The sequence below is a fragment of the Apodemus sylvaticus genome, chromosome 4, assembly GCF_947179515.1.
Source record: "Apodemus sylvaticus chromosome 4, mApoSyl1.1, whole genome shotgun sequence".
Classification (NCBI taxonomy): Eukaryota; Metazoa; Chordata; class Mammalia; order Rodentia; family Muridae; genus Apodemus; species Apodemus sylvaticus.
In genome coordinates, this window is record NC_067475.1 from 130211716 (window position 1) to 130226903 (window position 15188).

Sequence of the window (15188 nt, forward strand, 5' to 3'; positions counted from 1 at the left end):
GTGCAAAGGAAAATTGAGATCCACTTTCAATAGCACCACTGTTGGAAATTATATTTCTACTGAATGCTAACGCCCTCTGAGTCCCGTCCATAGGATGCATACCGCCAGCGATCGAAAAAACAAATAATCACAGGGAATTTCAAAAGCTAACAATAAAAGCAAGCACTCCAAACAGAGCACCCTTCATCTCCCACAAGGAGAAAGCAGGCAAATAAACACAGCAGCCTCCAATCCACCAGCATGCTGTACCTGGATCTCTGCCAAGCACCAGAAACCACACTTGATAGTTTGAATTCTTGGATGAGTGACAGATGCTAGAACATCTCTGAGGAGAGTGGGAAGTGGGAGGAAGAACTCAGAAAGCAAGCGTCAATGGAGATTTCCAGAAGGGAGTTGTATCAACTCTTGGTGACTTTCACACAACCCTGGAACAAAGGAGCTTAAGAGAGAGGAAGCCAGCCGAGGATACTATGAAGGGTGGCGTCAGTCTTCACCTTCTGGGGGACGGGCTCGGAATTGGCTTGTTTCCCACCTGGAGATAGCCCACGTGCCTGCACCATAGCATTTAACAACACTCTTCTATCTCAAGAATCAGAGTGGCACTTCTGACTGTTCACAGTCACCTGCATTTGCAGGGTAAAGGGAAGTGTTTGGTCCATGCCAGTTTGTAAGCCCTGCGGGCAGAAGTCAGAAACCTCCACAAACTTGGCTCAGTACACTGAAATTATTCACTGTCTATAAAGAATCTGCCAAGCTTGCTGAGGATGGGAAAGTCAGTATTGCTCTGATGTAAGCTGCCTCGCAGACTCCGGCCTCAGTCACCTCAGAAATCTAATCCATTCAGAGTTCTAGCAAAGCTCTTCCCCTCAGAACAGGGATTTCTTAACTCGGACACTTTCCAGCCACAAGCTGGATTTTTTTTTTTTTAGAGAGAGAGATCTAGGTTAGTATAGTGGCTCTGCTCACACAAATGGGCTTTATTAAATTCTGCAAATGACCAAAGAGGTGGAAGTAGCCTTCCACTCACAATTGCTGATAGGGGACATCAAAAGTTCATTATTGAGGACAACCTGGATCATAGCTGCATTTTCTGAAACCGTCAGTGTGGGACAACATTTTCACATTGTCCCTATTTATAAAAGTAGCTATAAACACCCAGTTGAATCATAGAGAGTAAATATGAAGAAAACAATTTAAAAAACCCACTCAGAACAAAATAAAAGAACACAAGCTCTTACCTCTGCTCTCTGTGTCCTGGGAAAGGCAGATGATTTCTCTATGGCATAAACATCCACCAGGTAGAGACATGCTCCCTGCTCCCGATCCAAAATGGCGGCAGTCTGAATGACACCAGTCTGACGTCCAATGGTAAAGAGACGTCCAACAGTCTTATCTTCACAACGAACAGAAACAATGTAATACTCCACCGGGGCTTCTGACCCTCTGGGGCTGGCTGCTTCTATGGATATAACATTGGTGCCGATGGGCTCCCCTTCCTTCAAGATGGTTATGTACTTGGTCTGTGTGAAAACTGGCCCATCTAGGCCCTGAAGGATGACAGTTAGTTCTGTGGTGGACTTCCTCCTCTCCGGGCCCAGGTCCGTGGCTGACACTATAAGGTTGTAGATGAGCTGAGAAGGCACCAGGGCAGAAGCCACTCGAAGGTCTCCACTGTAGCGGTCCACGGTGAAGGTGTCTGTGTCCCCATTGAGTATCTCATACTCCACCTCGCCATTAGCACCTTCATCCGGGTCTGCAGCCATGATGGTAGTCAGGACAGAGCCGACCATGGCTGAAGGGTCTGCAGCCAGTGCGTTCTGGGATATAAACATTGGGACATTGTCGTTGAGGTCCGTCACCAAAATGGTCACGTTTTTCAAAGCATGCCTCCTGGTTTCTATTGGCACTGCTTGGTCGTTGGCTTTTACGGTTAACTCAAAGAGGTTGGCAAACTCCCGGTCGATCTCAGCACTGGTGTAGATGGTTCCTTTGACTTCATCTATGCTGAAGTGGTTGCCTCGGGGTATCTGTTGGACGATGGCGTAAGACAGCTGCCCATTGATATCCGCATCGGGGTCATGCGCTGTCACAGAAATTACAGACGTACCAAGGGGGATGTTCTCCACTATTGACTTAAAAATGTCTCCCGGAGGAAAGCTTGGGGGGTTGTCATTGAAGTCCCTTACCTGGATCACCACAGACATCGTGGATGACCTAGGAGGCCGCCCCTGGTCTTTCGCTGTTATGTTTAATTTATATAAAGACTGTGTCTCAAAGTCCAACTTTTTGGCCAGAAAGATACTCCCAGTGTTGGGGCTAATACTAAAAGTCCCGTGGTTGTTTGACCCTGTGATAGTGTAGTGCAGATCGGCATTGACACCCGAGTCAGAGTCAGTGGCAGTGATCGACGATACAAGTTCGCCAATCCTCATGTTTTCCAAAACATCCACAAAGAGTGTTGACTTTGGGAAAGAGGGACTGTTATCATTCTCATCCAAAATATCAATACTCAGGGTGCAGGTCGAGTTGAGGGAGACGGCCCCTGAATCCACGGCCTGGATGAGGAGAGAGTAGGCCGGGGTTGCCTCATAGTCTAACTTGCCTACGAGAGTCACCTGTCCAGAGGACCTATCTATGGCAAACTGTCTCTCTTCGTTTCCCTTGAGGATAGAGTAGTGAATGAGGCCGTTATTTCCCTCATCCACGTCGGAGGCAGACACTCGTAAGACCTGGGTCAGATTGGTCGCCGTCTCCGATACTGTAGCTTGGTAAAAGTCTTTCAGAAATTTGGGGGCATTATCATTGATGTCCTTCATGTACACATGCACAGTGGCCTGGTCCTTGAGGGGCTGTGGGAGGCCCTGATCCGTGGCTATCACCGTGAAGCTGAACACTGCTGTCCCCCGTCTCCTCATGAGGGATTCCCTGTCAAACCTGTGAGTGCTGGTGATCTCCCCAGTGACCGCATGCAACTCAAAACCTGGCTGCGCCACCTCAAAGGCATACCTTACTTCCCCATTCAGCCCGAAGTCTTTGTCCGCAGCACTGACTTTGCCTACGGACGACCCAGCGCTCTGCTCCTCTTCGAAGTAAAATGTATAATTGGTGCTGTTAAACAAAGGTCTATTATCATTCACATCTTCTAAAATCACAGTGACATTTACAGTAGCACTCAGAGGCTCGACTGCACGGTCAGAGGCAACAACCAGTAACACGTATCTGTCCTGAAGTTCACGATCCAATTCACTCTTTATATACAGCTGGCCATCCGGGAATATGCCAAAGGCCTCCCCATTGTTCCCATCTGTGATCGCGTATGCTATTTCCCCGTTTGCTCCAGAGTCTTTATCCGAAGCTTGTACTTTGAAGAATCGAGAATTGACAGGCTCTGACTCGGAGAGTGTGACCTCGTAGGAAATCTGGTCAAACACTGGCGGGTTGTCATTTACATCATGGACATAAACTGTCAGAAGGACGCTGGAGGAGAGCTGGGGGACACCCATGTCAGAGGCCACGATTTCTACCTGGTATGAGCCAGCGTGGACATCTAGGGCACCCAGCAGACTAACGTTCCCGTTCTGATCATTGATAGTAAACAGGTTCTTTGGGTTCTGCTTCAGGCTATAAAGCACCCTACCGTTGACACCCTCATCAGGGTCCACGGCTTTGGCCTGGAAGATGCTATGTCCTGCCTGCCAGTTCTCCACGGCATGGATGCTTTCCACTGCCTGGACGAAGTGGGGGGCGTTGTCATTCAAATCTTTCACTGTGACATTAACCACAGTATCTCCCGTGACTGCCCCGCCACTGGCCACTACTCTCAGCTGATAAAAGGACTGTTCTTCCCTGTCAATGACACTTGCCGTGGTCAGCTGCCCTGTGATGGGATTCATAGCAAAGACACCTCTCTGGTCCCCGGTTGTGATGAGGTAACTGATGTTGGCGTTGAGGTCCATGGTGGTTGCAGAAACGCTGCCCACATGATACCCCAGAGCCACATTCTCAAAGACCACAAAGCTATAGGCAGCCTGGCTGAACACGGGTGGGTTGTCTTGTGTATCTAACACTGTGACTGTTACTATGGCCTGGGTGGGAGACTGTAAATTGCCCCCATCAGTGGCCACTATTTGAAGCTGGTATGCTGTTTTCTCTTCTCTGTCTAGGGCCATTTTGGTAGAAATGACCCCGCTCTTAGCATGAATCTGAAACCGAGACCTGTCCCCAGCTGATATACTGTACTTTACAGTTCCATTGGGACCCATGTCTGGGTCGGTAGCAGACACTGTGGTGACATAGCTACCTCCAGGCTCATTTTCCTGGATATGAGCAAAGTATTGGACTGGGTAGAACACAGGGCTGTTGTCGTTTATATCCAGAAGACTGACATTTACCTGAGCTGTGGAGGACTGGGGAGGGGAACCCAGGTCTGTGGCTAGAATCAATAGACAGTAGAAGGCTTGTTCCTCTCTGTCCAGGGAGGAGATAGTACTCAGCCTCCCAGATACCGGATCCAGGCGGAAGAGCCTTTGGTCACTCTCAGCCTCTTGCAGGGAGAAGCGAACTGTCCCATTGTCCCCCAGATCCCCATCTGTGGCCCCAAGAATCAACAGCTCTGTCCCTGTTGGAGCATTCTCAACAACAGACACCTCATAGCCTTCAGGCTGGCTAAACACGGGCTTTTCATCATTAACATCCAGAACAGTTACCACAAGCTGGGCATAAGATACCTTGGGATGGACCCCCTGGTCTCGGGCACTGATATTCAGCACAATCTGGGAAGCAAGTTCACGGTCAAGGCCCCCCGCAGCACTGGTAGTCACCAGGCCGCTGTGCTCACTAATGTGAAACCAGCCCAACCCATTTCCAGAGACAATGCTGTAACGCAGGTTAGCATTCAGACCAGAGTCGCCATCGGTGGCAGACACCCCACTCACATAGCTCCCCGGAGGCACCTCCTCGCTCAGGTTCACTCTGTACACTTGCTGCTCAAAGACTGGAGGGTGATCATTGATGTCATTGACAAAAATCACCAAACTGGCCACAGAGGAGCGCGCCTGGACCTCGGCTGTAGGGGGCGCCCCGGAGTTATCCGAGACCGAGACTGTGAGGTTGTACGAGGGGATGCGCTCGCGGTCCAGGGCGCTGGCCACCTTGATGAGGCTCAGGTTGGGCACCTTACTCCTCTGTACCTCAAAGTGGCGCTGCTCATTGCCCCCGAGAATCTGCACTGAAATGTTTCCGTTGGCTGCTGGGGAGTCAGCGTCGGTCACGGTGAGCAGAGCCACCACGGTACCCACCTGCGCGTTCTCATCCACCGAAGCGTAGCGCGAGGTGGCAGGGAAGTAGCGAAACTTCACTACCGGGTCGTTGTCATTGACATCCATCAGCTGGATAAGCGCTTCTGCGCGCCCGGTGAGGGAGGGCACTCCCCGGTCCGTGGCCTGAACTGTCAGGGAGTACTGTCGCCGGGCCTCGAAATCTAGCGGTTCTCTCACGGTGATGAGCCCCGTCTCTGGGTCCATCTGGAAGGGGGTTCCTTCATCCTGCAGCCGGTAACGGATGTCCGCATTGGTACCCTCGTCTGCGTCCGCCGCCGCCACCTGCAGGACACTGGAGCCCACAGCTGCGTCTTCAGGCACCCCCGCCTGGTAATGGGAACTGCCAAACACCGGGGGATTGTCGTTAATGTCCTGTACAGTCACGTTGACCTGAAGGTAACCCCGCCGCTTTGGCTCACCCTTGTCCTCCACCTCTACCAGGAGCTGGTACTGAGGTGTGGCCTCGCGGTCCAGCCCGCCCTTGGACACCAGGTGCAGGAACGCTCCCTCGCCGCTGGGGTTCAAGGTGATGTCCAGGCGAAAGCGGCCCGCCTCATTGCCACGGACGATGCGGTAGGAGCGGTGGTCAACACCGTTGGAGCCAATGTCAGAGTCGGTGGCGGTGTCCAGAATGACCTGACGCCCGCTGCCACTGTCCTCCTTGAAGGTGACCACAATCGAGGGATCTGGGAAGACTGGAGCGTTGTCGTTGAGGTCACGCACTAGCACTCGCACCTCGGTAGGGTACGTGGGCGAGCTGGAAAGGACCACCAGGTTGACCACATCGCTGGGCAGGCTCTCGCGGTCGATGGTAGCGGTGGTGTACAGCGCTCCAGTGCTGCTGTTAATAGCGAACAGGGCGTGGCTTTCACTGAGCCGATAGGTGAAGCCAGGACGCGTTGGGATGGTGCCCACCAGAGTCCCTGGGGGCTGCTCTTCCATCACCTGGAACACCTGGCGCTGTTCGGCCGCTTGGACACGGGCCGGGCCCGGGAGCAGCGACAGCAGTCCCCAGACTCTTAACAGCTGGCACAGAGATGGAAAGGGTAGCGGGAGCCTCCTGCGGCCGGGAGACGGGTTTGCGGCCAAGTTCATGGTCCTAGTTTCCAGGAACCTGGAGAAGAAGAGAAACAAGGTGAAGGAAACGGGATGGACTGGAGGGCTTCTCAGAGTGGCGCCAGTAAAAAAGCCAGTTTGGCCGGAGACCTCTGCAGTTCAGGAGAGTGGGTGATGGACAGGCGCTCTGGAGATGGCTCTAGGTAGCCGGCGAGACCCGCAGCGCAAAAAGTGAGGCGACAGGCGGTGGAGCATCCCTGGGCTCTCTGGTGAAAGTTTCCAGGCCTCCAGACACTTAGATTGAAATCCCAACTCTGAGCGTCCTGGCCGTGGACTGGAGTTGCGAGAGGCGGCCTGGATTTGGGGAAATCTGAGGAGTCTCTTACTGTACACACGTCTCTCCAAAAACTTTAGAACTTACCCGGAACGGGACGCTAAAATGCGCAGGGCCAAGGGCCGCAGAGCCCCTGCACCCTGGAGACAGAGCGGGGGCGCCCGCCGGGAGAGGAAGGCAGCTATGAAGACCCGTGCGGTTTCGCTCTGGGGGAGCCGAGAAGGTCGTCTGTGGATCGCGGTCCCTCCCGCTGCAGCGGAGGCAGCCAGGGCTCCCCGACCCCAGCGCGGCTCTCGCAGCTCTCAGCTCCGTGGCTCTGCGGGCAGCCCGGGCTGCCTTTCCTCCCGCCGCGGGTCGAAGCCCGGGGTCCAGCCCAGGCTGCCGCTGGCGCTGCTCGGCATCCTTCACCTCCGCGCCGGCATCATTTGTAGGTCCACTGAGCGCCGGTTTCCCTTCCTCCTCGGCGCCGTGGGGGTCGAACAGCAGCAGCAGCAGCAGCGCTTAGTCCCCGAGTCCCCTCCCCTCACCATGCCAGGGACTCTTCCCCGGGCGTCAGCGGGCACCAGCGCCCCCGAGCGCTCCTCGCCCTTGTCCAGGGATCTGTGCTTTTATTGTCCCGGGTCAGTTTCACTTTGTAATCCTCCAGGCTTTGTGTTTGGAGTGGGGTGGGTCCCTCAGTCGCGGTCCCCGCGGGCGATGGGAGCGCGGAGGTGCGGGGCAGCTGCTCGGGGCGCCGGGTGGACGCGCTCCTTTGCAGCCGGGGCTCCGAGGTGGCACTTCTATGTATCTGGAGCCAGGCGAGTCCCCGGCTGCCTCTCCAGGTCCCCCGAACTCTCCCCGCCCCTTCCCCGCTGCGCGCACACACGCACTCGCACACACGCGCGCACACACGGAGGGGGAGGGCTGTCCGCGATCGCGAGCAGGACTGAGAAACTTTGCTCGCCCCTCGGATCTCCCGGACTCCAGTGGCCGCCACTCCCCTGCTCTGGTCCTGTCACCCGCGGGCCCTGCCCCACTACCGCTCATTGGCCACAGCCCCGCCCCGCGTCCCCGCCGCCCTAGCCTTTAGCCGCCACTGGCTGGGGCGACGCTCGTCACCGTAGTCTTCGAGGCCGTGGGCGGGAGGTGGGCGAGCCCCACGGCGGAGGCGCTAAGAAGGAGGCGACCACCCCCAACTCCTTTCTATTTATTTATTTTCCCTTTTGGTCAAACCTTGGCCGGCGTTGGCGCAATCACACAGCAAGAGGCAGCGGCGGAATAGATGGGGTGGGGTCAGGTTTGGAAATAAATAAGTTTAGTGTCCAGAGCTGGGGTTGCCATTAGGCTGTTAGGCTGGTAATAACTCGGTGGAGGGGGGTCGAGGGAAATAAAAGAAAGGTTGGGGCGAGGGTCTGTTAACGCGGGAGGAAGGATTAGGCAAAGACTGTCTGGGAATGTGCACGGCTGCTGAGTTTTAACCATTCCGTATCCTCGCCAGGGGCTGTGTTCGCTGCTGAGTTTTAACCATTTCGTGTCCTCGCCAGGGGCAGTGTTCGAGCAAACTGCTCACAGAACCCCGCAGAACCCCAGCTCCTCCCGATTCGTGAGCCTTGGCCCCTCTTCTCTGTCCCTCTTGTCCGGGAGACACCAAGGCCTCAATGCCAGTCAAGCTCCAACTTCTTGAAGGAAGAGAGGGCACGCTGGCACTCACAGCATGGTTAGGCTCATAGCTGGCATCCTGTCCGCGGAGCAGTCTGCAGGCTTCAGCTGAAACAATGGCAGCTTCTGCGGGGACAGTTTCCTCTTACAAACCTAGTTTGGAATTTTTGATCCCCTGTGGGGCTTTTCTCCCCCTTGACATGCTCTAGCCAAAGGAAATCTAATAATGTTTGGTTTCGATTTTGGCCTGGGGTGGGGGGAGGATAACTATAAGAAAATAGAAATAAATGAAATGAAGTTTAAATGTAATTGTCTTAAGTGTCACACATCACCAACCGCACTCAGATTATTCCCCTGCCTCGGCTTATTTGTGTGATGCTGCGTGAGGTTTCTTTAAAAGAAAAAAGGAGAACGTGACTAGGAATCGGGTCAGTAAATTTCCCCTTTAAGGGAATCAACTTGCAAAATATGAACTGAAGCCAAATAATGCAAATATAGGGCATATGTCATACAATTTTGCCACAGGAATCCCTCCAAACATCAAACTTTCTGCGCCCGGAGATGGTTCAAGGACGAACCACCACTGCCCCCTGCTGGTCATCTCCAGTCTCGCTGCTACAGTGGCTGGTTTCGTGCCTTAAATTAAATGCAGCTGGGAAGATTTGGTTACAGAGCTAAAGCCTCCTTCTTGCCAAGAGATGGGGGCAAAGAAAAGGATCTGGAAGGATCTCCTACTGCCTTTCCTTGTGTGAGGTCAGAAAAAAATCAAAAGCGATAGAGAAGACAACACATTCAAGTCCCATGGAAGCAAACTGCCTGTAACCTAAACTGAAAAAGGATAGAGCCTGATTCTAAAAAACATCGCGAATTCCTTTGTTTAGTTAGAACATTCACTTCTGCCTTTTCCCCAGCTATAGCGTGATGAGTGAACTGGACGCAGACCAGAGAGTTAGGCGGCTCCATTGCTACATTTTTCAGACTGCAAAACTACTAAATGCATTTCAATTACCGCCCCCTTCTAAAAAAGAAAAAACAAAACAAACAAACAAAACAAAGCAAACTAAAACGCCTTTAAGCCCGGTCAAAATTATTTTATCACTACCAACCAACCTGGACCCCACCCCCACCCCCACCCTCACCCCCAATGCCATTATTTTGCTGTAATTCAGCCGAAGAAGATTTATGGACTCAAGTTGGGTCAAAGTGACTGACTACAAACCGCAGCTATGGGAGTGCGAACACTGTAGACGACTTTATTTTTGTTTGCTAATCCTGCGTAGTTCACTACTTGGACACATAAAAATAGGAAGAAACCGCTCAGATAGATTGGGGGAAGACTGTGGGTTTTTGCTCGTCTGCCTGGTGTCTGGAGAGCATGTACAATGCCCTCACAGCTCAACAGAATGGAATTAACATCTCTCGCCAGTGAATTTAATTTGAGGAAACAGGTAATTTAATTCATTCTGTAAAATGGAGTGTTTAATCTGTGAAATAAGTGTATAGTCTTTGCTTTAATAATAATAATATAAAAACAATGCCAAAAAACAAAAACGGGTCACATTCAGTCCAAAAATATTTGTTTGGAAAATTCCAAGAGAGGGTTGCCACAAATTATTTAAGCAATGCCATGGTTAGTTGAAAAGCTAACTTTCCATAATGATGTAACCGACTCTTTTGTAGATAATTCTACACAAAACTACAATTTTGCATTCGTAGTATGTAATTTCAAAAGAAATAAGGGGAACGTTTTGAATAAAGCATGAAACAAAGATTTTGTTACATTTAATTTTTGTCTCCCTTAAATTTCTAGAGCTGTTAACATAATATACTCTCTTATATGTGTGTATATGTATATATAATATATCCACCATATATTTTATATTATTTGTTATAATCTAACATAAACATATTATATATAATATATAACATAATATATAATTTAATATAATATATAATAGGTGTAATATTACCATAAATATAATTCTTTCTCTGGATGGGAATAAAGGCTTTTGCCAGGGATGCTTGACCACCTCAGTTCTGTCCCCAGAAACTAAAGTAGCATAATTGTCTGTAACTGTGGTGCCACCTAGTGGCAAATGGAGACAGAGCCAGGAATGTCTGTGGAAACCAGGCCAAGATAGGAAGAGTGGACAGGCTCCCCGGGATGTCCTCTGACTTCCACACATGCGCGCGCACACACACACATCTCTCTAATGCACATACCAAAAATTCGTAATTCTTCTCATAAAAGTGGGCGACATGAGGTCATTGTTCACGTGAAATAGATTTTGAAACCATGAACTGCTTCACGCAGCAGCAGATAGAAGATTTAAGGACCATTTCTGAGTGTTCCTTTTGTCTTTCAGAAATCCCAAATAAACGTAGTTTATTTTTTTCCTACCCAAATCTTAATTATTTATGAAAATGGTTGTCAAGCCGGAGTTTTAACAAAAATGGAATTAAAAGCCATGCCGGTTGGTTTTGTCAACTGGACACAAGCTAGAGTCGCTGCAGAAGAGAGAGCTTCGATTGAGGAATTGCCACCTTTGGGTGAATCTGTGCCCTGCTTGTGGGGCGATTTCTTGATTAATGATTAATGACTGATACATGAGTATCCAGCTCAGTGTAGGTGCACCCACCCCTGGACAGGTGGTCCTGGGCTTTATTAAAAACCAGTGGAATTACTTCTTGGCTTTTTGGCTAAGATCGAATGTAAAAGCCAGTGGAAGCAAGCCAGTAAGCAGCTTTCCCCTGCTTCCGATCTCTGTTCTGCTTGAGTTGCAGTCCTGACTTCCACCTGGTGGACTATGATAGAGATGTGTAAGCCAGACCAAGACTTTCCTCCCAGTTTGGTTTTGGTCAGTATTTCATCACAATAATTAAATGAGACAAGTGGTTCTCAGGACAAGTTATTCACCAGTATCAGTGGATAGCAAGGACGCACTTGTGCCCAAGCAAGAGACGAACTGGAGAAGACAGCTCATTTGAACTTTGTATGTATGTTGAACAGGTGCTTTCGTGATGCTCTGCTGTGCTCCATACACATTCTTGAAAATCTTTAATTCAACGTCCAAAATGATTTCTGTGTTTGTTTGTTTGTTTGTTTTTGTGGCGCAGAGAGGTAACAACAATTAGTTCTTCGGTTTCTAGGGCATTTGCAAGCTGAAACCAAGTCTTCTCCCCTCTAACTCTCCTCTCATCGCTCCTTTCAGATTCCCTTTCTGAATCTGGTTTTCCATGGATGAAGATTGTCAACTTGACAGCTTCCAAGTCCCCAGTGAGACACATCTCCGAGCACATCTGTGAGGGAATTTCGGAACCAGTTTCCCTGAAGTGAGAAAACCCACCCTAAGTATGGCGGACACTATTCCTACTCCAGTCACCATGACGACCTGGGTCATCAGACTGGGAGCCAAGTCTTCCTTAAGCCGCTTCATCCGGGTATTTTGGCCCAGCAACAAGACAGGTGACTAGTACGAAGCCCCTCCTCCCCCATCTTCCCGTCGTCGTTTCTTCGCTTCCTCTCTTCTCTGTGTTCTGTTCTTCTTTTCCATTCTGGTTTAATTCTCTAACGCGCCCCCTAGAAGTTCAAGAATTTGAGCGCTTGGTCCACAGCTCCTTCCACTGTTTGAGAAAGATGTGAAACTTTCAGGAAGTAGAGTCTTGCTGGATGAGTTGGGTCACGAGGAGCAGACCACAGGGCCAGCTCTTCCTTCTGTGTGTCCGGAGTGTGGATGCAGCCAGTCTCCAGCTCCCACTGCCGAGCGAGCAAACGTTCCCACCTTCATAGACCAGTCTCAATCCCCTCAGGCATTTGGTCACAGCAACAGGAAATGTGACACGATCTGAACGGAGGCGGCTGACCTTGTGTTGTGCATGTAGTTCAGCCTGCTGTCTGATGGTTCATACCCCATGTTTATGCCTGTCTTCACTGCCGCCCTGACTTTCTGCCCTGTCTCTACCCACAGTGGGCAGGCCTCCATGTCAGACACCAGCTCACCTCCATGTCCCTGGTGTCTTGGAGAACTCTTGATTTTTTTTCCCTTTGGTCTTGGTTTGTTGAGCGATTTTTTAATGTGTGCTGAATGTTTGGTTCAATTTTTCTTTTTTTTTTTTTTTTCTTTTTTTGTGTGTGTCTTCTGATACACATAGTGAAAGCTTTTGACTTTCCCCAAGGTGTTTCGTTAGCCTACTTTTATAATTAGATGAGCACCTTTTGCAATGAAAAAGGAAGAAAATAACACAGCTGCAGACAAACAAAAATCATGTCCATCTGCATAGATATGACTAAGAACTAAATATTAAAAGTATTAGTATCTTCTGAATCAAAGTTGAGTTCAAGGTCAATTTTGTGGAACTTAGATTCCCCAGTCAGAAGTTAACATAGCTTCTCTCCTCCTACTTCAGAAAGTGCCCCCAGAAACTTTGTTTCCTACCAACACAGCTCCTCCCTAGCAAGTCTTCCTCAGCTGAGGAAGCCATGTACCCATGTATCGAGGAGTCCTCTCCTATGAAACCTTGCTCTACAGGGATGCTCCCACCCGTTTCCTATCTGTTTTACAACGGTAATGTATAAAGCCTTTTTGTAGGTATGAGAGACTTCCTTGATCCCAAACAGCGTGCTTGTCCTGAAAATCTATTTCTGGCACACAAAAAGCCAGTGTCCTTGGCTTGATTGTGGTGGGTTTTCTCCTGCCTTTCTTCCCATCTTATTTTCTGCCTCCTGATCCTTTCAGATTCTGTTTGACATGGTGTTATCATCATTGTTTGTTGCTTGTTTGATCTTTCCACCATTTAAAAATAAGTATGTCTTATCTAGAACTCTTAGGCTGTTCCTATTTAGCAAGATCAGCTTTGTTTTGGTTTATTGCTGTATAAGTTACTGCTCTGCTGCTGTGATAAACACTGTGACCAAGGGAACTTAAGGAAGACTTGGATTCGCCGGGCACCTTGGAGAGAGTCCATCATGCTTGCCCTCAGAAGCAGGAAGGTGGCTGGTCCCTTCTTTAACCACACACACAAGGAGCTGAGAACAGAACGTGAAGCCACTTCTAGACTGTCAAAAGTCACCCTCAGGGGCATGCTTTTCCCAGGAAATCTGCACCTCCCAAAGGTTCCATCACTTCACCAGACTTCACGGCGAGTCAGAGACCGAGTGTTCAAGCACCTAAGCCTACGAATAGGTTTTCCCTTCAAACCACCAAGCGTGTCCTACATGGTTCTAGTTGTATTTTATTATATTTTTAATTGGTTTTTTAGAAATTTTACATCTGAGCTGGCAAGATGGCCCTGTGGCAGGGCATTGGCTGCCAAGGCCGACAAGCTGAGTTTGATCCGTGAATGATCAACAAGTGTGGAAGAAGAAAACCAAGTCCAGAAAGTTGTCTTCTGACTTGTAATCGCAAGGTCTGCCCAATGTGAGAGGACGGACACACACACAGAGAGAGAGAGAGAGAGAGAGAGAGACAGAGAGAGAGAGAGACAGAGAGACAGAGAGAGACAGAGAGAGACAGAGAGACAGAGAGAGAGTAAATAAAATATAATAAAATATATTTAGGCGCAGGCAGATAGCTAAGTAAATAAGTGAACTTGCCCCCCCCCCACCTAGTGATGAAAGTTTGATTCCTGAGATCAGCATGGGGGGAGGAGGTAGAGGTTGTCTCCTCCTCCCAACCTAGTCCTGATGTCACCATCCTGTTTCTCTTACCTTGGAGAAGGCAAGATGAGTAAGATGTCCTCTAAGCTCCACATAAGCTCATGGCTCATGTGTGCTCCCTATCCCCTGACACACCACACACACACACACACACACAATCTTTTCTTTAAAAAATAGTCACATTTGTCATGATGCCCATGTTTCTGTCTCATAGTATTGTTCTAATAATGTAATTTTATTTTTCCATGTTTAATTCTGAGTATTTCTGACTCATCTTCCAGTGTACAAACTTTCCCTTTAACTATTTCTAACATGCTTCTAAAAGTCTCCATTCAGCTGCTACTTAAATTACTGACATGAAAATGCTCTGCTTTGCTATTTCACAGATGCCTGGCTGCTAACAACACGGGTGTGCTTCTTTTCCACTTCTTTGAACAAACTAAACATAGTTTTGATGTTCTGTTGTGTCTGACAATCAATAGCACAAAGATTTAGTTCTTTCTGATTTACCAATGCTGTTTTATAGTAGGTTGTTTGGTGATGTAGTCAGTCTTGCTGGAATAGAGGTGCTTATTTTAATTTAAAGCCTTTAGTGAATGATTTTGAATCCTGGGATTTCCCTGCTTTTGTAAAGACAATCTGACAACTCTTTCATTAGGTATCTATGGGTGTCTTAGTTTTGTTTTTTGTTTTTATGAAAAAAAAAATCCCTGACAAAAGCAACTTAGGGGAGACAGGGCTTCTTTTAGCTCACAATTCCAAGTTATAGCCTATCACTGAAGGAAAGTGAGGGTGTCAGGAACCAGAAGCAGCTGACCACACCACATCCACGGCCAAGGGCAGAGCGAATGAATGCATCCTTGTCTGTTCTCAGCCGGCTTTCTTCACTGACACAGTTCAGGATCCCCTGCCTAGGGAATTGTGCCACCCACAGTAGGCGGGTTTTCTCACCTCAACGAATCTAATCAAGACAAACTTCATAAACACGCCCACGGGCCCACCTAACCTGGACAATCCCTCATTGATCCTCTCCTTCCAGATGATTCTAGACTTTATCAAGTTGACAATCAATAGGCCGTCCTATTGGGTTATCATTTTAGCTGAAACCATCATTTTCCTTGGATCTAAGATACCCACCACAATGAGACAGTATTTTATGAAATTCTATACAGTACTGCCAAGTGAA

General features: G+C 49.2%; 1 protein-coding gene across 1 annotated transcript in view; it reads right to left on the reverse strand.

The window, feature by feature from the left end:
* The window catches only part of Fat4 (FAT atypical cadherin 4), a 131173-nt gene extending 124327 nt beyond the window's left edge, over window positions 1–6846 (reverse strand). Inside the window, exons 1-2 of the mRNA XM_052180593.1 lie at window positions 6796–6846; window positions 1239–6432 (exon numbers count right to left, since the gene is read on the reverse strand). Coding sequence (XP_052036553.1) covers window positions 1239–6413 — 5175 coding nt within the window. The 5' untranslated portion in view covers window positions 6414–6432; window positions 6796–6846. The remainder of the gene's footprint in view (window positions 1–1238; window positions 6433–6795) is intronic.
* Window positions 6847–15188: the final 8342 nt, after the last annotated feature.